This window comes from Emydura macquarii, unplaced genomic scaffold (genome assembly GCF_026122565.2).
Source record: "Emydura macquarii macquarii isolate MOO-44397 ecotype Brisbane River unplaced genomic scaffold, CSIRO-AGI_Emac_v2 contig_1094, whole genome shotgun sequence".
Lineage (NCBI taxonomy): Eukaryota > Metazoa > Chordata > Testudines > Chelidae > Emydura > Emydura macquarii.
This window is the reverse complement of record NW_027131231.1, coordinates 147,363-170,319: the sequence shown is the minus strand read 5'-3', so window position 1 is coordinate 170,319 and position 22,957 is coordinate 147,363. Positions and strand designations below refer to the sequence as shown.

Below are 22,957 nucleotides of genomic sequence, written 5' to 3'. Positions count from 1 at the left end.
TTCTGATTTATTTTTTAATTTTTTTATTCCTACAGTTCAGGCTCCATTAAGAACTTATCCTGTTCCTATTGGAGATGGAAGCATTCAGCAATTTCTTGTTTATATTTCTTTTGCTCCACAAGATCTGCTCTTATGGCAGCAGAATACTCCGCATTTAAATTAACGACCCCAAAGTGAAAATGTTCCGACCATTCAAAGGGAGGATGATTTAGAAGATATAGATTAGGATGAAGAGGGAGACTTCACTCTGTTATCTTTGCTTGCTGTTGTTTCATTTTATTTAGATTCTTCTGATCCACAATTAAAAATTTAGGTAGGGGAACAAGTTTATAGTTGTTTAATTGATTTTGGAGTGGAGTCAAGCTTACTTAAAAATTCTGAGGTCCCTGTGAACCCTAAGCATTTTGTTCCGGTAGTGGGAGTGTTAGGAAAAATACACCGTGTTTCCCAGACTAAACCTACACTTGTTTGTATATATATATATTTTTGTTATGCATTTGGAGTTTGTCATGCTTCAGGACAAATTTGGAAGCAAAGAGTTTTGTTTTTTTTTACTTCTTCAGGACAGCCCATAGCACATGATTAGGCTGTGAATAATTTACTTGTTTTTATTATGTTATTTTTTATTGCTGTTATTTTTTGTAAAGCTCATACTTCTGCTTTGGATGAAGTCTCACGTGGAAATACATTTGCAGATCGAGCTGCAAAGGCTGCAGCCAGGAACGCCTTTCACCCTCCGGGTATACAAGCAGTCTGTGCCTCCTGGCCAGCTCAATTTTTTGGTTCCCCTTTGGAGATTTATGATTCAGTTCCATCTTCAGAATTGGACAATTGGAAGACTCTTTGGGCAACTTTTTTTTTGGACAATATATGATTTTTTGCCTAAACTTTCCTGCTCTGCCCACCAAGGTGGCCATGCGTGCAAAGGGGGGATAGCTGATCAGGTTCTGCGATTTTGGTGTGCTCCAGGTATTCATCAAGTGGCTAAACAAGTATTTTAAGGTTGTGTTACCTGTCAAAAGTATAACGTGGGACGTCACAAGCCACAACAACCAGGGGCACCAGAATGGATCTATGGCGTTACCATTAGCTTTAATGTATCTAAGAATTATGCCAATTAGAAAGACAATTTTTTCTCCCTATGAAGTTTTTTTTTGGGAGACCATTTCAGTTGGGGATAAGCCTGATACCTGCACACGCCAGTCTTATGGGTGGAGATGAGGAGTTGGTTGCATACGTTATAAAATTATAAAAGACACTTACTGCTATTTTTAAGTTTTCTAGAGATGCTCAGAGAATTCCTTTAGATGTGGCCGTGCATGACATCCAGCCGGGAGATTGGGTATTGCTAAAGAAGTTTTCACGCAAGAATTACTTAGAACCAAGGTGGGATGGTCCTTACCAGGTGCTGTTAACAACGTACACTGCTGCAAAGCTATAGGGAAAAGAAGCCTCGTACCACTGCACCCATCTAAAGAAAGTACAATCACCTGATACTAATCCTTAGAAGGAGAAGATTTCCAAGTGCAACGAAGGAGCTCCACTGGACCGAGGTCCCAGAAGCAGACGTGGAAGGGGAAGAACTACGGGCAATCCCCTTGTGGTTGCTCTGAAGTAGATGGTCGACGGAGTCAAGAGTGCAGCAGGAAAGAAAAGACTAATGGACTATATTATTTTGATAATATTTTAATCATTTAGTTGATTATTTTCTGGTGTGTTTATTATATTAAGGGGATAAATTGTTTTAGAATTAGTGTAGAAGATAGATGTGTTATTTTTGATGATGTTTTTAGTTAATTTAAACATGGACAATGCAGATTTTAAAGCCAATTCATTGTATACATTGATAAAGAATTTAACTGCATCTTGGGAGGTTAAAGATTGTTGGGTGTGCTCTTTTATGGCAACCCATCATCGGGAAGGAATACCCCTAATACCTATTCCTGTGCCAGTTGATGAATGGGAAAGTTTGGCCTGGACTAATCCCATGGGAACAGTAGTAGGAAAAAACACCGGTTGGGAATGAGGGTTGATCCCAGAGACTTAATTCTCTCGGGAAAGAAACCAGCAGCACCGATATGTGTGCAATGGACACAACCTGTACCGGTAACAGAAACAGACTAACCCTGGTTAAACATTACCTGTGAAGTAAGGAATGTAGGGAAATATTCAAAATGCAAATACATTGTCCATTTACTTATGATGGAAGGAAGAAAAAATAGTAAAACTTTGATACAGAAACAAGGATCAAATGCCATTAAATTGAATCAGAAGAGAGTTTATAATTGTACGCTAGATGCCACCCGAGAAATTTAGTGTAACAACACCCACAAATGGTGGATGAAGCTAAAGAATATGAATATATATAAAAATGACCAGTCTAGAGAAGAGGTTTAGAAAATTCAAAAGGCTACTACCATCAATCAATATGTAACTGATACTTGGTTTGAATGGGCTAACATCATGTTACATGTGCTATACCAAGCCCATTCCAACAGTTGCAGAGGAGTTACTCCAATCGAAGAAGGTGTATGGTGGGCATGTGGAAACTGGGCAAAAAAGAACCTTTCCACCAAGGTGGAAAGGAAGATGTACCCTAGTATATCTCTGGCCTGGAGGTGTGCATCCAGTTTCTTTACATGAGGTTGTGTATAATCACCGACCTAAAAAAAGTTTTAGGCCCACCCTGGATGCTTACCATTATAACCCATTAACTGAACACTCTTCAGCATTCTGGAAAGGATGGAGAATGTTTTTGTCTTGGCAAGGAGTGGGTGATTTGGAGTATGCACTGAGAAATTTTTCAACAGAATTTGAGATATTTGCCAATGTAACTGGAGATGCTATTTTAAAATTATAGGCTGAAATTGAATCATTGGCACAAATGAGTATCCAAAATAGGTTAGCCCTAGACCAATTATTAGCTTAACAAGGAGGAGTTTGTGTAATGTTGAATCAAACCTGTTGTTCTTATAAAAATGAATCAGGTCAAATTGAGATGGATGTACACAAAATTTGGAATGTCAGCAAATTTTTTCATGAATTCGCTAACCCTCCAATGCCACCGTCTGGCATTGATATTTCATGGCCATCCATCTGGAATGCTCTGACTTTGGTTACCAGACTTATTATGGCTTAAAAAATTGTTTGTAGCTATAATAGTGTTTATGATAATGTTAATGTTAATGTTTTGTTGTAAGCAATGTTACTGTTTATTATTCCAGTAAAAAAGGTTTAAACTCCCTAAGAAACAAATGGTGCAAAGGTCAATACGGTATTGGTATATTGGCAAGGAAAATGAAAGAATGTATCATGATTGTGATTCTAGTAGTAGAACTATTAGAATCAAAGGGGGGAACTGTGAAGGAAAAAGAAGATGGGGTCTCTGTTTCTGCTGAGAACTGATTTTTAGTAATGGCTGTAAAAGCCTGACATGGAAAGTGCCTTTCTAGCAGAAGTTTTAATCTTAGAATGTTAAGGGTTAACAAAATAATTAAGAGGCCTAGATGCCAGCAGGGATGGAATGCAGATAAAGACCTTGTAACTTAGATAAGGAGAGTTGAATATACTCAGCTAGAAAAATTCCTAGATAGTAGTTTTTTTAGTATGTATGACCATGGAAACTGTGACGTATAAAGACTTGTTTATTTCAGCCTATAAATATGGTTAAATTCTTATGTTAAGGGTCGTTCCTTACATTTGAAGAGACCACCTCCTTTACGTAAAGAATAAAAATCTGACTTTGCTAATCTGTTGTTTGGCTATTTCTGGACTATCCGCTGGGCAATGGACTTGTAAGTAAGGACCCCTGAGTTTGGGTTCTTCCACACAGTGCAGAGCAGGCCCTTGGTGCTGCCTAGGAATTGGAAGACGAAGACCTGGGACATGCACCCTCTCAGCAAGATGGTTCTACTCTTGGTCCAGAGATCGACCAGCAATTTTGGGGTGCTGATGGACGCGAATCCAAGGTCCACCACAGAGAGATTGCAGAGGAAGAAGTACATGGGGGTGTGCAGGCGGGAGTCAGCGAGGATGGCTGATAGAATGAGCAGGTTGCCCAGGAGGGTGCAGAGGTAGAAAGCTAACAAGCCGATGAAAAGAATGGTCTCGTGACCTTTGGTGTTGGGTATCCCTAACAGAATGAATTCAAACACCACAGTGCGATTCTCCATTTCCATGCAAGACAGGGTCATTCCTGGAAGCACAGAGATAATGAAGCCAGATTAGCAATCTCAAAAAATTATGGTTTGTTTATTCCTTAGCACACCACAACTTAATCTACAAGGGTAAACCTTTCTAACCATCATAATTTAGGTGAAAGGGAGTGGAGAATCAGGACTCTAATATTTCATTGATTCTATTTCATGCTACTCAATTTAATTTTCCTTTCTTCTTTTCCGTTCAACCATCTTCTATCTATTCGGTTCTTATAGATCATACTAGGAATAAGTACATGCGGGTGTGCAGGTGGGAGTCACGGAGGATGGCTAATGAGACGAGCAGGTTGAGGTCAGGTCCTCACTGTGCAGTGCAGAATGCAGAAAGAGGAAATGTCTGCCTTGAAGATCTTACCATCCAAAGACGAACAGACAAAGGGGATGTCCAACTCTCTATTCCAGTTTCTTCTCCCCTCTCCTTTTCTAATTTCTTCAACTGTATTCTATATGGACGCTTACTACGGTGATAAAGATGGGGTATCTTAGAGCCTTCCATTGGTGGATGAGGGGAAGTGACTAACATTTATCATATGTGGTCTGTTCCTTTTCTCACCCTCTCTGCAGAGGGATTATTTTGTGTGCAGTGGAGTTCTTTGTTTGGCAAGGATTCGTTTTTATCAGTGTAGGTGCTGCTCTGTGTTTGTGTTAAAGGATAGGGTCCGGATGCAACATACAAACAAATGAATCTGGTGAAGAATTGTCCCAGATTTGTTAATGATATGAATTGTATGGCGGTTTATATGCAGGTAAGAGAGAGAGGGAAAAGGAAAAAAGAGGAATAGCGACAGCTTGTCATCTGCTCAGCCATAATCAGCAGGCTGCGTTCAGTAAATATCACAACAGGGGATTTTTAAGGTCTGGTTAGAAGGACAATAATGAAGTGTCTATTTGCATTTTCTCAGGGAGTTTTCCCCATGCATGAGAGGTTCTCTTGAAAGGGAGAAGGGGCCATGTTGGGGTTATCACCTGCTGGCTAAACTACAGAGGTTACAGCAGCGTCACTGTACCACGGCTAGTACAGACAGGCTAAGCCGATGGGACAGAGTTCTACTGTCAACTTAAATACTCCAGCCCCCACGAGCAGCAGTGGCTATGTCAGTGGGAGAAGCTCTCCCGTCCACACAGAGTTCTCCACACCAGCGCTTAGGTCAGTGTAACTTACGCTGGCTTATTCAGCCCCCTGAACAACGTAACTTATACCGCCCTGAACTGTGGTGTGTACATAGCCACACAGAGATTAACAGAGAGAGGGAGATAAATGATACACATGCACAACAAGAGACAGGCAGACAGGTGCTGAAGAGAGACGCAGGGACAGATGGATGGACGGATTTTTCTGTAAAGAAAATATTTGGGTGACATCGTCCTCAAGTGAGGTGCAGACTGACAGATTTCAAGACAGGAAGAGACTGAGGGACAGAGAGAAAATCTTTACCAGACCGGATGTCTTACACCGGCTGCATTGCGAGAGTACAATCCAGCTGAATGGAATTTTCCTCTTCCCCCTGGCCATGACCCCTGTGTAGAAGTGTCCAGATTTCTTACCCAAAACAGCACATCACACAGCAGAGGTGCCCAGTCTGTGCTTTTGTTATCCAGCCTGCAGACCTCATCATCTCCGAAGGTAGCCAGGGATGTCCACAGCCTATTGCCACAGGCTGCTGCAGAGCCCCAGAGCTTTTTCAGAGCTTCCCACAGCCTTTAGGCTGTCCATGGTCTTTAAATCACCCAAGGTCCCTTTGGGACCCGGTCTCTGAATCCCCTCCAGGCTCCTGGTCTGAGTCCTCAGCAGAGTCACCAATTAACTGAGATTTTGCATCATTTTAGAGGACACTCACAGACCCCACAGGACCAGCTGCTCAGCTGGCATAAATAAGGGTAGCAGTATTAACCTGAAAGGGCTGGATCCTCATTTCCACCAGGCTGCAGATTCTCCTCTCACTCAGCATGATCTCAATCCTGAGTAACTCGATTGGGTTCAATGGGGCTGAGTCCCCTCTGTCACTCACCCTGCTGGTGTAAATCAAGACTAACTCCATTGGACTCAAAGGAGCTATGTAGATTTACACCAGCTGAGAATCTAACCCATAACTGATGAGGGGACATGGGATGTTAATTATCATCTAGTCTCTTCCGCCGTGTAACACAAGCCAGTGAATTCCATCCAGCAGTGTGAAATGGAAGTGAACTGGGCCAGGTGTTCAGCTAGTGGTGTCTGTCGCCAACAGAGCTTTCTCCTTGGTTTGTATAAGCCATTGCTCCTGTGTCCCCTTCTGTCTCTTTGTGCACATGGATGTATTCATGCAGTTGTGTGATTATCTGTGCGGGTGAAAGTCAGCGCTGTGCAGATGGACAGCGTATGTCCCGTGCACCACTTGGGATCACTTTTTGCAATGCAGTATAGACTGGCAGTATTGTGGTCCCTAGCAACTCCAGGAAGATCATGGCCCCAATGTTCTGGGTGCTGCTCAGACACAGCATGAGACAGTCCCTGCCTTTCAGAGTTCACAAACAGAGGAAGGGTTACTGGCCCATTTTACAAGGGGGAACTGAGACACATAGAATTTGAGGGTGAGATTTTCAAAGGAGCCAGGCTCCTAAAACTCATTCTAGTGCAGTGGGCTTTGGGCTCCTAACTCCTATTGGCTTTCTTGAAAATCTCAGACTGATTGAATTGTCTAAGGTCACAAAAGGAGTGTGTGGAAGGACCGGGAATCTGACCCAGCGGTCTAGGATTCCAGTCTGAGCATTACGCCCAACACCATCCCTTCTCTTTCCACTGGGATGAACATCACTCTGCTTCTTTCTGGGTCCCGGGCATGTTCTCTTACCCAGCCCTTTGCACAACCAGTGTTCATGGGGAAAGGATCTTTAGAGAATTAAGATTCATTTAACTTAACAAAGCTGCTCCTTCACTGGCCAGGTAAGGCTCGTCTTACACCTCTACTGTGCCTCGATGCTAAAGGCTTAGCAGTGGTTAGCTACATCGCTGGCATAGCCTGTAACCTAAACCAGGCCATAGACCCCACACACAGAGGGTGTGACAGAGCCAGGGAAGCAGGGCTGTGTTAGGGGTTTGTCAGCACTGAGCTCATGGATCCGTTTGCTGCTGCCATAGCAGAGCAGTGTCAGTAAGACCCTTTGCAATTCTTTTCATCGCTGTCATTTCTTGCTGTTCCTCTGGTGGGCATCTTATCTGGGAGCCGGACTGAAGTGGCAGAAGGCAGAAGTTATAATTAGTCTCTGTAGACAGATTATCCCAGCTCAGTCATAACATACCATGACGTGGAATGGCCTTTGGGGTTAATTAAAATGCAGGTGTTCTAATGAATGCCCAGGGGGGCCCTTATCACTGTGCTGGGTACCAGCTCCCCGGTTACTCTCAGCTGGCAGCAGCTGAGTCCCATGTGTCATTGCCACAAACAGCAGGGCTGGAGCTGCATTTTACTCTTTTTACTTGTATTCTCACTGTTCTGATCAGAGGCGGCTGGGACCTGCTGATGGTGGGCAGAGGGCACAGTTCAAAGACACACACACGCTGTGCTCTCAGCTACCCCTCCCTTCAGCTCCCACAGCAAAGTGTTCGCTTCTCCGTCTCCCCCTGGCCGCAGCTTCCAGCCTGCTCCAGCAGTCACTGAATAGGGAAGGGGCCTGGCCAGCAAACACTGGCACAAATCTGCATGGTCACATGTGTCCTCATGCCCCCACCCTGGCTCGCCTCTGATTCTTATCATTGGTATTTTGGTAGGACCTACAGAGTGGAACTCAGATGTGGGCCCCTTTCTGCTGGGTGTTGCGCGGACACATAGTAAGAGGCTGTCACTGTCTGAAATGGATACACATTTAATGGATGAGAGAGACAAAGGATTTAATGATCCCTGTTTAACAGATGGGGAAACTGAGGCAGAAAGCAATATAGTGAGTTACTCAAGGTCAAATAGGGAATCTTCCACAGAACCTGTACTTCAACCCATATCTTCTGTGTCCCACACCTTTGTCTTAGCCACAAGATAATGCTTTACAATTAATCCCCATTGGCTCTTTAAATGTAGGTGTGTTGAGCTGATAGTTCTCAGTTAATAAACACTATAGTCACCTACTCTCCCTCCTCCTCCCTCGGCAGCCATCCAGTGCAGGTCAATGCAGCTTTCCCATTGTCCATCAGAAGTTACAGTCCTTATTAAAGTCCATGTGCACAGCTGTGCACCTCTCTTGCATTCCAAGTTCTCTTTGCTCAGTCGCCCTCTTCTGGGTTTGTGACTCTTTGGAAATTGATTTCCTGGTCAATGGCAAAGAAACAACAGAGAAAATTCAGGCTGAGACCCAGCAGTGCAAAGGGGAGCTGCAGTGCAGGGGGTAGTGCAGGCAACTCAGGAGGGGCACTCCTCCCTCAGTCAGAGCTGTTTTTAATGCCGAGATGTTGTGGTAGTGTGGACTGTCCTGCAGGGAAAAGGGCAAGTGGCATGGCTCACATTATCTGCCTCCGGTGTCTTTCCTTCATTTATCTTATTTTTTTTTCATTTATGGGCAAAAACCCACTTCATAAGACCTGATGACAATTCACAAGAATATTATTAATTTTCTTTTGTAGAAGGCCATTAGAGGTTAATGGGCACTGCACCCACACCGGTGAGAGACAGACCCTGCCCCGGAGAGCTTACAAGAGAAATGAGTGGAGAAAAGAGTGATTTGTACCACAGTGCATCAGGTGGAGAACTGAGCCCCAGAGCGTTTGTCACTTCTCTAACTTCTAATCTCACACTTCCACTTTAGGTTGGAAATTTCAAAGGGGCCTGAAGTGAACTAGTTTTCCAATTGCCGCAGACTTTTAATTTCCTTGGGCGCTTCGGAAATCACAGCCTCAGTGTCCAGCTATTTTTCCTTTCATATTCTTGCTGTTTTGTTAAATTTCACTTCTTATTTTCCAGTTTCATAAATGGGTCCAGTCCTCTCCACACAGTGGTTTGCAGGTTTATTTTTAATTTGCACACCAAGAAAAAGCGAAGACAACTTAGAGACAAGCTGCAATAAAACAGCTGAGGGAGGGAAACAGGAACAAATCCTGTTTAATCCCAGATTTAGGTTTCATGCACACTGCATGATACTCAAAATTCAAGTGCGACGGATGCAGAAGACACAATACATACATAGCACAATCCCAAAACACAGTGCGTGTGATGAGTGTAAAGTTCTCACATCCATTAAAACTTCTTTTAGCTTTTTTTCTTCCTTTTTCTTTATCTTTCTCTCTCTGTCTGAGCAGAGGGTAAAATTTACAAAACCACCCAAGTGACTTAGGAGAGTGAGTTTTATTTCCAAAAGCCATTAAGGAGCCCAGTTCTCACTGACATTCAGTGGGACGTAGGCTCCCAACGGCCAGAGTTTCAAAGGTGCAGACAGGCACGTAGTGGGATTTTCAAATGGATCCTGGTGTTTATGCCAAGGTTTTTGTTACAGTTCAGGGCAATTGCACCTGCATTTTCCCTTAATGGTCCAGCAAGGGCCAACACTCTCAGCTCCCAGCTCCGTAGCTGTTGCCTTTCTTGGGTGGAAACCCACATCTCTCTCCTTGCTGATGGGGGTCTTCACAATAACACACACACAGCTGCATTTTTAATACAATACAAGTCGACTTCCTCATCAATTGAGTGGGTCTTCACTGACGGCTCAGTTGATCCGCATAGATCGATCTGAGGGTGGCAAATTTGCCACCGTCAGTGAAGATGTGCCCTTAGACTCCTAAATGCCTCCATCACTTCTGATGGGGCTGGGGTTGGTCCTGATTTGAGCAGGGGGCTGGACTAGACGACCTCTTGGGGTCCCTTCCAACTCTATTCTTCTATTATTCTGTGAAAATGGGATATAGGTTCCTAAATCACTTAGGTAGTTTTGAAAATTTTATCATAAATCCAAAACCCAGCTGTTCTCCCAGGATCGTTAGGCAGCTCTCCAGCACAGCTTCCTGCTGATATGTGGTTTGTGTCAGATGATGAAGAGAATTTATTTCTTGAGTTTGCAGAAGATGCTGCCCTGGCTTCTCTAGATTTGTGCAATGAGGCTGAGATTTTCAACGTCAGCTACCAGATTTGGATCTCCAATTCAAATTAATTTTAATGCAGACTGAGTGTGCCTGTCTCTTGGGCAGCTTTGAACATGTCAGCCTTAAAGCATGTCCAAGACAGCTAGACACTTTTAGCAGCACTTCTATGATTTGTAGAGCTCCAGATAGATAGGTGAGGCTGTATGGGGCAGTAAAGAGAAAGACTCACACAAGCCACTGAAGAACCATTTGGATGAATTTGTAGACATATTTCAATGCTCACCCACATTCTACTTCTGCAGATACAGCACATCAATGTGCAGTCGTCTGACCCCCTCTCATTTTCCTCAGAGCCCCTTTCACATCCTTGTTCCTCAGCGTGTAGATGACCGGGTTCAGCATGGGAGTGACCACATCACCCAAGAGCTGCACAGCGGTCACCACCACTTGGCTCAGCTGTGGCTGCGTGTAGATCAAGGCGTAAGGCCCAAAGAACAGTGTTACCACCGTCAGATGTGAGGCGCAAGTGGAGGCTGCTTTGTGTCGCCCTTCAGCTGAGTTCATCTTCAGGATGGAGTAGACGATGCGGACATAGGATGTGAGGATGAGGAAGAAGCAGATCATGGGCACCACCCCAGTGATGGTAAAGGTCACGGTCTTGATGACGTACGTGTCCGCGCAGGCCAGCTTGGCCACGGGGAAGACGTCACAGAAGTAATAGTCCACTGCATTGGGCCCGCAGTAGGGCAGGGTGAAGGTCAGGCTGGTGAGAATGGTGGCGTGGAAGGAGCTGGTGACCCAGGTGCTGGCAGCCAGGATGGCGCACACCCTCCAGTTCATGATGATCAGGTAGCGCAGCGGGTGGCAGATGGCCACGTACCTGTCGAAGGCCATGACGGTGCAGAGCAGCTCCTCAGTGCAGCCTAGGAACTGGTAGAAGAAGACCTGAGACATGCAGCCACCCAGCGAGATGGTTCTACTCTTGGTCCAGAGATCGACCAGGAATTTAGGGGTGCTGATGGAGGTGAATCCAAGGTCCACCACAGAGAGATTGCAGAGGAAGAAGTACATGGGGGTGTGCAGGTGGGAGTCAGCAAGGATGGCTGAAAAAATGAGCAGGTTGCCCAGGAGGGTGCAGAGGTAGAAAGTTAAGAAGCCGATGAAAAGGATGGTCTCCTGGCCTTTGGTGTTGGGGATCCCTAACAGAATGAATTCCGGCACCACAGTGCAATTCTCCATTTCCATGCGAGACGGGGTCATTCCTGGAAGCAGAGAGATAATGCAGCCAGATTAGCAATCTCAATAAATTATGGTTTGTTTATTGATAGCACACCACAACTTAATCTACAAGGCTAAACCTTTTTAACCATCATAAGTTTGGTGATAGTGAGTGGAGAATCAGGACTCTAATATTTCATTGATTCTATTTGATGCTACTCAATTTAATTGTCCTTTCTTCTTTTCCATTAAACCATCTTCTACCTATTCAGTTCTTATAGATCATACTAGGAAGAAATACATGCGGGTGTGCAGGTGGGAGTCACCGAGGATGGCTCAGAAGATGAGCAGGTTCCCGGCAGGGTGCAGAGGTAGAAAGCTAAGATGGTGACGAAGAGGATGGTCTGGAGGCCATCAGTTTTGAGGGTTCCTAAGAAGATGAAATGAGTCAACACAGTGTGGTTGACCAACCCGATGTAGGACTCATTCCTGTGGTAGGGGAGAGAAATAATGCCCATGAGTTACTGAAACAAAAAGATATATCATCCTTTTACCGCAATGTTCACCCTTCCCTCCACTCCCACCTCTTTACTGCATCTCACCACATTACTCCTTTTAATTCGTAGTAGTATATATTAACATCAGTATTATACCAGTTGGGATCAGGTCCTCACTGTGCAGTGTAGAACACAGAAAGAGGAAATGGCTGCCTTGAAAACCTTTCCATCCAAAGACGAACAGACAAATGGGATGTCCTATTCTATTCTACTCGATTCCAGTTTCTTGTCTTCTGTCCTATCCTGTTCTAATTTCTTCAACTCTTTTCTATACAGGCTCTTACCCCATCTTTATCACGACGGCATCTTAGATCCTTCCACTGGTGGATTAGGTGATGTGACCTACGTTTGTCATATGTGGTTTGTTCTTTCTCTCATCCTCTCTGCAGAGGGATTATTGTGCATGCAGTGGAGTACTTTGTTTGGCAGGGATTCATTTTTATCAATGTTTTGATGCTCTGTGTTTGTGTTAAAGGAGAGGGTGAGGATGCAACATACAAAATAATGAATCTGGTGAAGAATTGCCCCAGGTTTGTTAAAATATATGAATTGTTTGGGTGGTTTTATAGGGGTTAGAGAAAAAGGGAAAAGGAAAGAAGGAGGAATAGAGACAGCTTGTCATCTGCTCAGCCATAATCAGCAGGCTGCGTTCTGTAAATATCACAACAGGGGATTTTTAAGGTCTGGTTAGAAGGACAATAATGAAGTGTCTATTTGCATTTTCTCAGGGAGTTTTCCCCAAGCACGAGAGGTTCTCTTGAAAGGGAGAAGGGGCCATGTTGGGGTTATCACCTGCTGACTATACTACACAGCTTACAGCAGTGTCGCTGTAGCACGGCTAGTACAGAGAGGCTAAGCCGATGGGACAGAGCTCTACCGTCATGTTAAATTCTCCAGCCCCCACGAGCAGCAGTGGCTATGTCAGTGAGAGAAGCTCTCCCACCAACACAGAGTTTTCCACACCAGCGCTTAGGTTAGTATAACTTACACTGGCTTATTCAGCCCCCTGAACAACGTAACTTATACCAAGCTAAGCTGTGGTGTGTACATAGCCACACAGAGATTAACGGAGAGAGGGAGATAAATGATACACATGCACAACACAGAGACAGGCAGACAGGTACTCCAGAAGGACACAGGGACAGATGGATGGACAGATTTTTCTCTGAAGAAAATATTTGGGTGACATTGTCCTCAAGTGAGGTGCAGACTGACAGATTTCAAGACAGGAAGAGACTGAGGGACAGAGAGAAAATCTTTACCAGACCAGATGTCTTACACTGGCTGCATTGGGAGAGGACGCTCCAGCTGAATGGAATTTTCCTCTTCCCACTGGCCGTGACCCCTGTGTAGAAGCGTCCAGATTTCTTACCCAAAACAGCACATCACACAGCAGAGGTGCCCGGTCTGTGCTTTTGTTATCCAGCCTGCAGACCTAATCGTCACTGAAGGTAGCCAGGGATGTCCACAGCCTATTGCCACAGGCGGCTGCAGCGTCCCAGAGCTTTTTCAAAGCTTCCCACAGCCTTTAGGCTGTCCATGGTCTTTTAATCACCCAAGGTCCCTTTGGGACCCGGTCTCTGAATCCCCTCCAGGCTCCTGGTCTCAGACCTCAGCAGAGTCACCAATTAACTGAGATGTTGCATCATTTTAGAGGACACTCACAGACCCCCAGGACCAGCAGCTCAGCTGGCATAAATAAGGGTAGCAGTATTAACCTGAAAGGGCTGGATCCTCATTTCCACCAGGCTGCAGATTCTCCTCTCACTCGGCATGATCTCAATCCTGAGTAACTCGATTGGGTTCAATGGGGCTGAGTCCCCTCTGTCACTCACCCTGGTGGTGTAAATCAGGACTAACTCCATTGGACTCAAAGGAGCTATGTAGATTTACACCAGCTGAGAATCTAACCCATAAATGATGAGGGGACATGGGATGTTAATTATCATCTAGTCTCTCCCGCCGTGTAACACAAGCCAGTGAATTCCATCCAGCAGTGTGAAATAGAAGTGAACTGGGCCAGGTGTTCAGCTAGTGGTGTCTGTCGCCAACAGAGTTTTCTCCTTGGTTTGAATAAGCCATTGCTCCTGTGCCCCCTTCTGTCTCTTTGTGCACATGGATGTATTCATGCAGTTGTGTTATCATCTGTGAGGGTGAAAGTCAGCGCTGTGCAGATGGACAGCGTATGTCCTGTCCACCACTTGGGATCACTTTTTGCAATGCAGTATAGACTGGCAGTATTGTGGTCCCTAGCAACTCCAGGAAGATCATGGCCCCAATGTCCTGGGTGCTGCTCAGACACAGCATGAGACAGTCCCTGCCTTTCAGAGTTCACAGACAGAGGAAGGGTTACCGGCCCATTTTACAAGGGGGAACTGAGGCACAGAGCATTTGAGGGTGAGATTTTCAAAGGAGCCAGGCTCCCAAAACTCATTCTAGTGCAGTGGGCTTTGGGCTCCTAACTCCTATTGGCTTTCTTGAAAATCTCAGACTGATTGAATTGTCTAAGGTCACAAAAGGCGTGTGTGGAAGGACCGGGAATCTGACCCAGCGGTCTAGGATTCCAGTCTGAGCATTACGCCCAACACCATCCCTTCTCTTTCCACTGGGATGAACATCACTCTGCTTCTTTCTGGGTCCCGGGCATGTTCTCTTACCCAGCCCTTTGTGCAACCAGTGTTCGTGGGGGGAAAGGATCTTTAGAGAATTAAGGTTCATTTAACTTAACAAAGCTGCTCCTTCACTGGTCAGGTAAGGCTCATCTTGCACCTCTGCTGTGCCTCGATGCTAAAGGCTTAGCAGTGGTTAGCTACATCGCTGGCATAGCCTGTAACCTAAACCAGGCCATAGACCCCACACACAGAGGGTGTGACAGAGCCAGGGAAGCAGGGCTGTGTTAGGGGTTTGTCAGCACTGAGCTCATGGATCCGTTTGCTGCTGCCATAGCAGAGCAGTGTCAGTAAGGCCCTTTGCAATTCTTTTCATCGCTGTCATTTCTTGCTGTTCCTCTGGTGGACATCTTATTTGGGAGCCGGACTGAAGTGGCAGAAGGCAGAAGTTATAATTAGTCTCTGTAGACAGATTATCCCAGCTCAGTCATAACATACCATGACGTGGAATGGCCTTTGGGGTTAATTAAAATGCAGGTGTTCTAATGAATGCCCAGGGGGGCCCTTATCACTGTGCTGGGTAGCAGCTCCCAGGTTACTCTTGGCTGGCAACAGCTGAATTCCATGTGTCATTGCCACAAACAGCAGGGCCGGAGCTGCATTTTACTCTTTTTACTTGTATTCTCACTGTTCCTATCAGAGGCGGCTGGAACCTGCTGTTGGTGGGCAGAGGGCATAGTTCAAAGGCACGCACACGCTCTGCTCTCAGCTGCCCCTCCCTGCAGCTCCCACAGCAAAGTGTTTGCTTCTCCGTCTCCCCGGGGTCGCAGCTTGCAGCCTGCTCCAGGAGCTGCTGGACAGGGAGGGGGCCTGGCCAGCAAACACTGGCACAAATCTGCACGGTCACCTGAGTCCTCATATCCCCACCCTGGGTTGCCTCTGATTTTTATCATTGGTATTTTGGTAGGACCTACAGAGTGGAACTCAGATGTGGGCCCCTTTCTGCTGCGTGTTGCATGGACACATAGTGAGAGGCTGTCACTGTCTGAAATGGATGCACATTTAATGGATGGGAGAGACAAAGGATTTAATGATCCCTGTTTAACAGTTGGGGAACCTGAGGCACAAAGCACTATAGTGAGTTACTCAAGGTCAAATAGGGAATCTTCCACAGAAAATGTACATGAAACCAGATCTCCTGTGTCCCACACCTTTGTCTTAGCCACAAGATAATGCTTTGCAAATAATTCCCATGGGCTCTTTAAATGTAGATACATTGAACTGATACAGTTCTCAGTTACTAAACGTGATAGCCACCTGCTCTCCCTCCTTCTCTCTCGGTAGCCATCCAGTGCCCAGGGCCTGCAGGTCAATGGAGCTTTCCCATTGTCCATCAGAAGTTACAGCCGCTTTTAGAGTCAATGTCCACATCTGTGCACCTCTCTTCCATTCCAAGTTCTCTTTGCTCAGTCGCCCTGTTGTGGGTTTGTGGCTCTTTGGAAATTGGTTTCCTGGACAATGGCAAAGAAACAGCAGAGAAAATTCAGGCTTAGCCCCAGCTGTGCAAAGGGGAGCTGCAGTGCAGGGGGTAGTGCAGGCAACTCAGGAGGGACGCTCCTCCCTCAGTCAAGGCTGTTTTCAATGCCGGGATGCTGTGGTAGTGTGGACTGTCCTGCAGGGAAAAGGGAAAACAACATGGCTCATATTATCTGCCTCGGGTTCCCTTCCTTTTTTTATTTCATTTATTTATTTATTTTTTATTTATAGGTAAACTTCACTTCATAAGAGGTGATGACAATTCACAAAAATATTATTATTTTTCTTTTGTAGAAGGTCATTAGAGGGTAACGGGCACTGCACCCACACTGGTGAGAGACAGACCCTGCCCCGGAGAGCTTACAGGAGAAATGGGTGGGAGAAAATAATGATTTGTACCTCAATGCCTCAGCTGGGGAACTGAGCCCTAAGGAGATAAAGTCACTTGTCTATCTTCCTGCCAAGCTCTAATACTAACCCTGGCATAAATATATTCACTTCTGCCTCACCCAAAGCCTGGATCATTTGATTGATTTCATGTGTAACCTGACCCTTAGCATAACCTAACTGCCCTCAGCCCAACCTCAGTAAGAGCATAATTCCTTTGACCTTTTCCGTACTCCTAAGAAATCACCCATGTCCTCCTCATTAGCCCTGGAAAACTCCACTGACTTCCATCCTAAACCTAATCCTAAACCTGGAATAACCCCACCAACCTCCTCACCAGTCTGGATCTCTTGGTAAGGGCGGGTCAAGCAAACAATGTGTATTTTAATACGGCGAAATGTAAGCATGTACATCTGGGAGCAAAAAATCTAGGCCATGCTTATGGGTTGGGGGACTGTATCCTGGGAAGCAATGACTCTGAAAACGATTGGGCAGTCGTGGTGGAAAATCAGCTGAACCTGAGCTCTCAGTGAGACGCTGTGGCCAAAAGAACAAATATAATCCTAGTGCATAGAGGAGGAATCTCGAGTAGGAGCAGAAAGATACTTTTACCTCTAGATTTGGCACTGATGCAACTGCTGATGGTATACTCTATCCAGTTCTGAGGTTCACAGTTCAAGAAGTGTGCTGCTAAATTGGAGAGGATTCAGAGTAATTTGATCCTTGGTAAATTGTTCCAGTGCCTTAATGGAGTCTCCATCGAGGACAATTTTAATATCAGGATTGATGTTTTTCTAAAAGACATGTTCTAGGGGACACTGTTGGAAGACCGGATACTGGGCTAGACGGACCATTGGTCTGACCCAGATGATCACAGTGGACCCTTTTGGCCCTATAATCCATTAATCTAACTCTAACCCTGGAGCAACTCCACTGGCCTCCTTTCTAATTCTAACCTAGCCCTGGCATAAATCCGTTGACTTCCTGACCACCTCTATTGGAAGACATTCCATTTCAGCTAGCAATTTTTGCAGGACTGGGATTAGCCCCCTTTCATTTTCTTGAATGCTGCCTTGACTTCCTTATTCCTCAGCTTGTAGATGACCGGATTCAGCATCAGGGTGCCCACGTTACAAAAGATCTGAGTGGGGGTAGCCAGCACATTGCTCAGGGACGGCTGGGTGTAGAGGAGGGCACAGGGCCCAAAGAAGAAGCATACCACTGACAGGTGCGATGCACAAGTGGAAACCGCTTTCCGACAGTGCTCAGCACTGCGCATTCTCACCATGGAGGCAGCAATCCTGACGTGGGACATGAGGATGAGGAGGAAGCAGGTCATGTGCACCACCCCAGTGTTGATAAACGTCACGGTCTTGATGACGTACATGTCCGCACAGGCCAGCTTCACCATGGTGAAGATGTCACAGAAGTAATAGTCCACCACATTGGGCCCGCAGTAGGGCAGCGTGAAGGTCAGGCTGGTGATAATGGTGGCGTGAAAGGAGCTGGTGACCAAGGTGCCGGCAGCCAGGATGGCGCACAGCCTCCAGTTTCTGATGATCAAGTAGTGCAGCGGGTGGCAGATGGCCACGTACCTGTCAAAGGCCATGACGGTGTAGAGCAGGCATTCTGTGCTGCCCAGGAAGTGATAGAAGAAGACCTGGGACATGCACCCTCCCAGCGAGATGGTTCTACTCTTGGTCCAGAGACTGACCAGGAATTTAGGGGTGCTGATGGAGGCGAATCCAAGGTCCACCACAGAGAGATTACAGAGGAAGAAGTACATGGGGGTGTGTAGGCGGGAGTTGGCGAGGAAGACTGATGAGATGAGCAAGTTGCCCAGCAGGGTGCAGAAGTAGAAAGCTAAGAATCTGATGAAGAAGGATGGTCTCCTGGCCTTTGGTGTTGGGGATCCCTAAGAGAATGAATTCTGACACCACAGTGCGATTCTTCATTTCCATGCGAGACGGGGTCATTCCTGGAGGTATAGAGAGAATGCAGCCAGATTAGCAATCTCAATAAATCATGATTTGTTTATTCTTTGGACCCCACAAGTTTTACTCTCAAATTGTAAACCTTTCTAACCCGCATACATTTGGTGGAAGTGAGTGGAGAACCAGGACTCATATTTGGTCAATTCTACTCAATTCTATTTTCCTTTCTTCTTTTCTATTCAACTACCTTCTAGTCTATTTAGTTCTTATAGCTCATCCATCATCGTGGTATCAGAGAGCCAAAGAAAAATTAATAAAAGGAAAGCAAATTATATGAATTGGAACATGAATTTAGCTGACTCCTAAGTACCTTCCCAGAGAGAGTGCAAGACTGAAAGAAACCACCAAAATACTTCAGTATGATAATGCAAAATTCTCCTCTTTGTGTGGAGAGAGAGAGAGAATTTCATAGAGTTTAAGGCCCCAAGGGTCTATTAGATAATCTAGTCTGACTTCCTGTACATTACAGGCCATTAAATATACCCCACGCTGAGGCCAACAATTTCACTTAAACCAAAGCACTTCTTTAGACGTCCAAAGACTAAACAGTTGTGACTCAGGCAGAGAACAGGAGAGGCCCAGGCATCACCAATGCCTGACACAGTGCGATATACTTGGCTGATCCTGGCAGGAAACACAACCCCCCCATGCTGCAGGAGAAGGTGGAAAAAACCCCAAGGTCCCTGGAAATCTAACCTGGTGGAAAATTTCTTACTGACTCCCAAATCTGGTGATCAGTTTGACTGGGAGCATGTGAGCAAATACCAACCAGTCAAGTATCTAAGACTGAGAATGTTCTGTACCAGCTCAGAGTTCCAGTCAACCCAAGCTGCTACATAGATTTGGAGAGACAGTGAGAGAGAGAATGGGAGATAGAAATGGAGAAAGAGAGAGTCAAAGAGACAGAGCAAAGGGGAGGAAATAGACTAGAAGGTTACCCCAGAACCTCACACTCGGTGCCTTAGCCAAGAGTCACACAGTCACCGTGCAGTGGAAGTCTTTAGCCCTTTCTTCCCAGTTTGCAGACATTGAAGCAGTTCCTACATATCCAAAGAGGCTGAGATCTGTTCATTATTCTGACTTGGAGGAGATGCTCTCTCTTAAGGACAGTGCAACCGTTGCACACAAGACCTACATAGCATTGACACAGCCACCACAGTGACTCCAGAATCATCCAGGATCTCCAGCTGCAGGAACATTTATGTTGCTTTCCGGCCTGGCCTTTGGGAGTTTATCCCTTGGGCAACTCCCCTCTCCCAGTCTGAGACCTGAGAGAAGGGAGCAATTAACCAGCAATTTGCTTCAGCTGTTTTCCAGTTAGTAGATGGGGATAATGGGCCACCTGCATTACAGGAAGGTGTGAGGTGTCATGGAAAAGATCACACAGCTTCTCTTTTTGTGTCAAATCGAGCAGAGCTTTATTCTGATAGACACACACAGAGCTATGGCCATAGGGGAGCCCTGGACAGCACAGGGTTTCTGTGCTGCTGTCAGGAGTCTCCCTACAGGTTTGAATTCTGATGGCTTATATAGGATAGCTCTTCACATACTGATCGCATAGTGGTGTTTTCCATTGCAAAACAAGTCTAACGGCTACTTCCTTATCTCTTACACAAGTCTAACGGCTACCCCCTTATCTGTTACAAGAATAGCTAGGAGGGTTTACAAGAACAGATAGTTTCTAAAACAGCTTAAAGCGCAATCAACCGTCTTCAGTGAGTTCTTCCATCTATAGTCATGCTAACTTACATTTCTATCACTCATTTCAGTGCAAAGCCTACCAGGCCTTGCTTTTGTGCTTCCACATTCCCCCCTTTGGTGCTTTGTAGCACCACATCTATAGACTCATTTGCATTAATCCATTTACCTCCTCATCGTCTTCTTCCTTCTCTCTTAGTACTTCTGCGTACATCAGTCGGACCATCTGTTTTATTTCTGTGGTCTTTATACTTTTCTGGGTTTAAGTTACTATACATTGACAACAACAGTTGAATAACATGAACAGTACATATATTCCTATTATTATTCCAAGGAACGATAGTAACCCTTGAACAATTTTGGAGCCTAGATTTCCTAACAAATCTCCAAATCAGCTCCAAAGACTCCAGTTAGTCAGTCTGGTGCAATTTGGCAGTGGCTTCTTGTATCTTTGTTAAGGCATTATAAATTCCTTCATCATTATCAGGGATATAGGTACAACATTCTTTTCCTATTAAGGCACATCCCCCTCCCTTTGCTTCCAGCACCATGTCTGAGCCATTCTGTTTTGTAAGAGCATTTGCCTTATTTCTGAAACTTCAGTGGTGACGAATTTAAAAGCTTCAGTAGTTCCATTTGTTACCTCCTCTAAGACTAATGCAACCTGTCTAAGTTCTTTTATGGTTCGTCCTACACCATAGCTAGGGAAGGTTATGGCAAAGAATCTACCAGTCTCCGTTATTTCTCTTTTAGACCGGTGAGAGTTTGGTGATTTAACAAGGTCTCCTTGAACATGCCTTATGGCCGGATTTAAATATGCCTTATAACATCTACCGGCCCATCCCCATGGCCAATATTTATAAGCCCGCGTGCCACATACCCAATACTGTCCTAGTGTAGGATTTTGAGTATAACAAGCACTTGGGGTTGTACTCCCTATGGTCATTTCACATTGATGGTCTGGTACCTCTCCTAAGGTTTTAGCTGTAAGATGCATTCCGACTATAGCTCCACACACATAACACAGAGGAACCAAGTTGTTAGGGTTTACTACTCTAATAAATTCAGTTATATTTCATTTTATGGAATTCCAGGTTGCATTCCAATTGTGAGGGCTTTGAGCAAATGCCTAGTTTGGTGTCTCTAGGGGAACAGGTACAGGGATCATAGGAATTCCTACGTGAGCATGAATGGGAAGATGGGCACAAATCCAACAATTTGAAACATTAACATCTTTTGTATATTGAATTACTGTCGATAGGAAAGTATTTCCTTTAACAAAGGCTGTGAGTCTCAGGGTCCATATAAGAAAGTGTTGCATTTTGTACCACTTATACTGTAGCAGTGAGATATTGGAGACCATAGACACCCTGGCTTTCACCTCCTGGTGAGTTCACCAACGCATCCCACTATTATGGTGCGGTACAATCTTCCAACTCGCCCTTGCCTGCTACAAATGTGGGCCCAAAGTTTTAAAACTTTGGTTTCCACACTACAATAAGCATTAACACAATCAATACCATTAAGCAAAAAGCAATTTGTCCTTGTCTCGCCTCTAAGTCCCAATAGTTGTCAAGAATAATCCATGGATTTGTAGTTTTCAGGGGAAGAATTGTTGTAGATCATTGGATAGGGGTTAAGTTCTGCTTCTCAAATTATGTGGGTGAGGTTGTATCACGTCTTTTTCCCTTTGATGTGGCAAATTCTCTTCCTGTGCAGGGGAAAGGTTACGAGCACTTACACCCTGCTCTTCTGACCTTATTTCTTCAGGTCCAGAGGCCCTTTTACCGTGTGAGGCATGTATCCAGGATTGGTGGCCTTGGCACTTTACAGAAGTGTTAGTGGTGAGGCATACCTGGAATGGACCCTTCCAACGTGGTTCCAAGGCTGACTTTCTCTGGTGGACTTTCACGTAGACCCAATCTCCAGGTTGGAGGGAGTGGCAGGGTTCTGTTGCAGGTGTTGGGAGGACTTCTTGAACCTGTGAGTGGATAGACTTGATACACGGTATTAACATTTTACAATAGTCCAGTATCACATTATCTGTTAACTGGAAGTCAAATTCTTGCGGGTTTGGCAGAGAGGTGTGTGGCAGTCTCAGAGGTCTGGCCATAAGGATCTCATATGGAGATAGTCCATGCTTCTGGTTGTCAGTGTTTCTAATATACATGAGAGCTATGGATAGGGCATCTGGCCACTTCAGGCTAGTTTCTGCACATATTTTAGCTAATCTAGTTTTCAAATCAGAATTTTTTCTTTCCACAGCTCCACTAGACTGGGGGTGATATGCACAATGCAGGTGTTGTTGAATTCCTAAAGCTTTACATAAGCTCTGAATGACCTGTCCTGTGAAGTGAGTTCCTCTATCACTGTCCAAAATGAGGGGCAACACAAACCTAGGTATGAATTCCCTCAACAGTTTCTTGGCGACGGTTACTGCATCCACTCGCTTAAAAGGATATGCTTCTACCCATCCTGAAAACATATCAACTATGACTAACACATATTCAAAATTACAACATTTAGGCATTTGGATTAAATCCATTTGTAAGTTCACAAAAGGTCCCCACGGAGGAGGGTGTGCTGAGGGTTTGGTCTTTTCTTTCTGGCCTATGTTATGGGCCAGACAGATAGGTTTGAATGGGTTGACCATAATTGTGGAGGCACCTATGCTAACAGTTCCTGTTGCAACGAGGAAGTG

At 45.1% G+C, this 22,957-nt stretch overlaps 2 protein-coding genes across 2 annotated transcripts; both read right to left on the bottom strand.

Annotated features, from left to right (window-relative positions):
• Window positions 1–3,761: 3,761 nt before the first annotated feature.
• On the bottom strand, window positions 3,762–11,496 carry LOC137151505 (putative olfactory receptor 10D4). The gene is made up of 2 exons (XM_067545770.1): window positions 10,590–11,496; window positions 3,762–4,195 (listed from the first exon to the last, which is right to left on the bottom strand). Exons 1-2 carry the CDS (start codon window positions 11,494–11,496, stop codon window positions 3,762–3,764), a joined length of 1,341 nt encoding a protein of 446 aa, XP_067401871.1.
• Window positions 11,497–17,606: 6,110 nt separating this feature from the next.
• On the bottom strand, window positions 17,607–20,470 carry LOC137151504 (olfactory receptor 10D3-like). The gene is made up of 3 exons (XM_067545769.1): window positions 20,426–20,470; window positions 18,078–18,479; window positions 17,607–17,966 (listed from the first exon to the last, which is right to left on the bottom strand). Exons 1-3 carry the CDS (start codon window positions 20,468–20,470, stop codon window positions 17,607–17,609), a joined length of 807 nt encoding a protein of 268 aa, XP_067401870.1.
• Window positions 20,471–22,957: the final 2,487 nt, after the last annotated feature.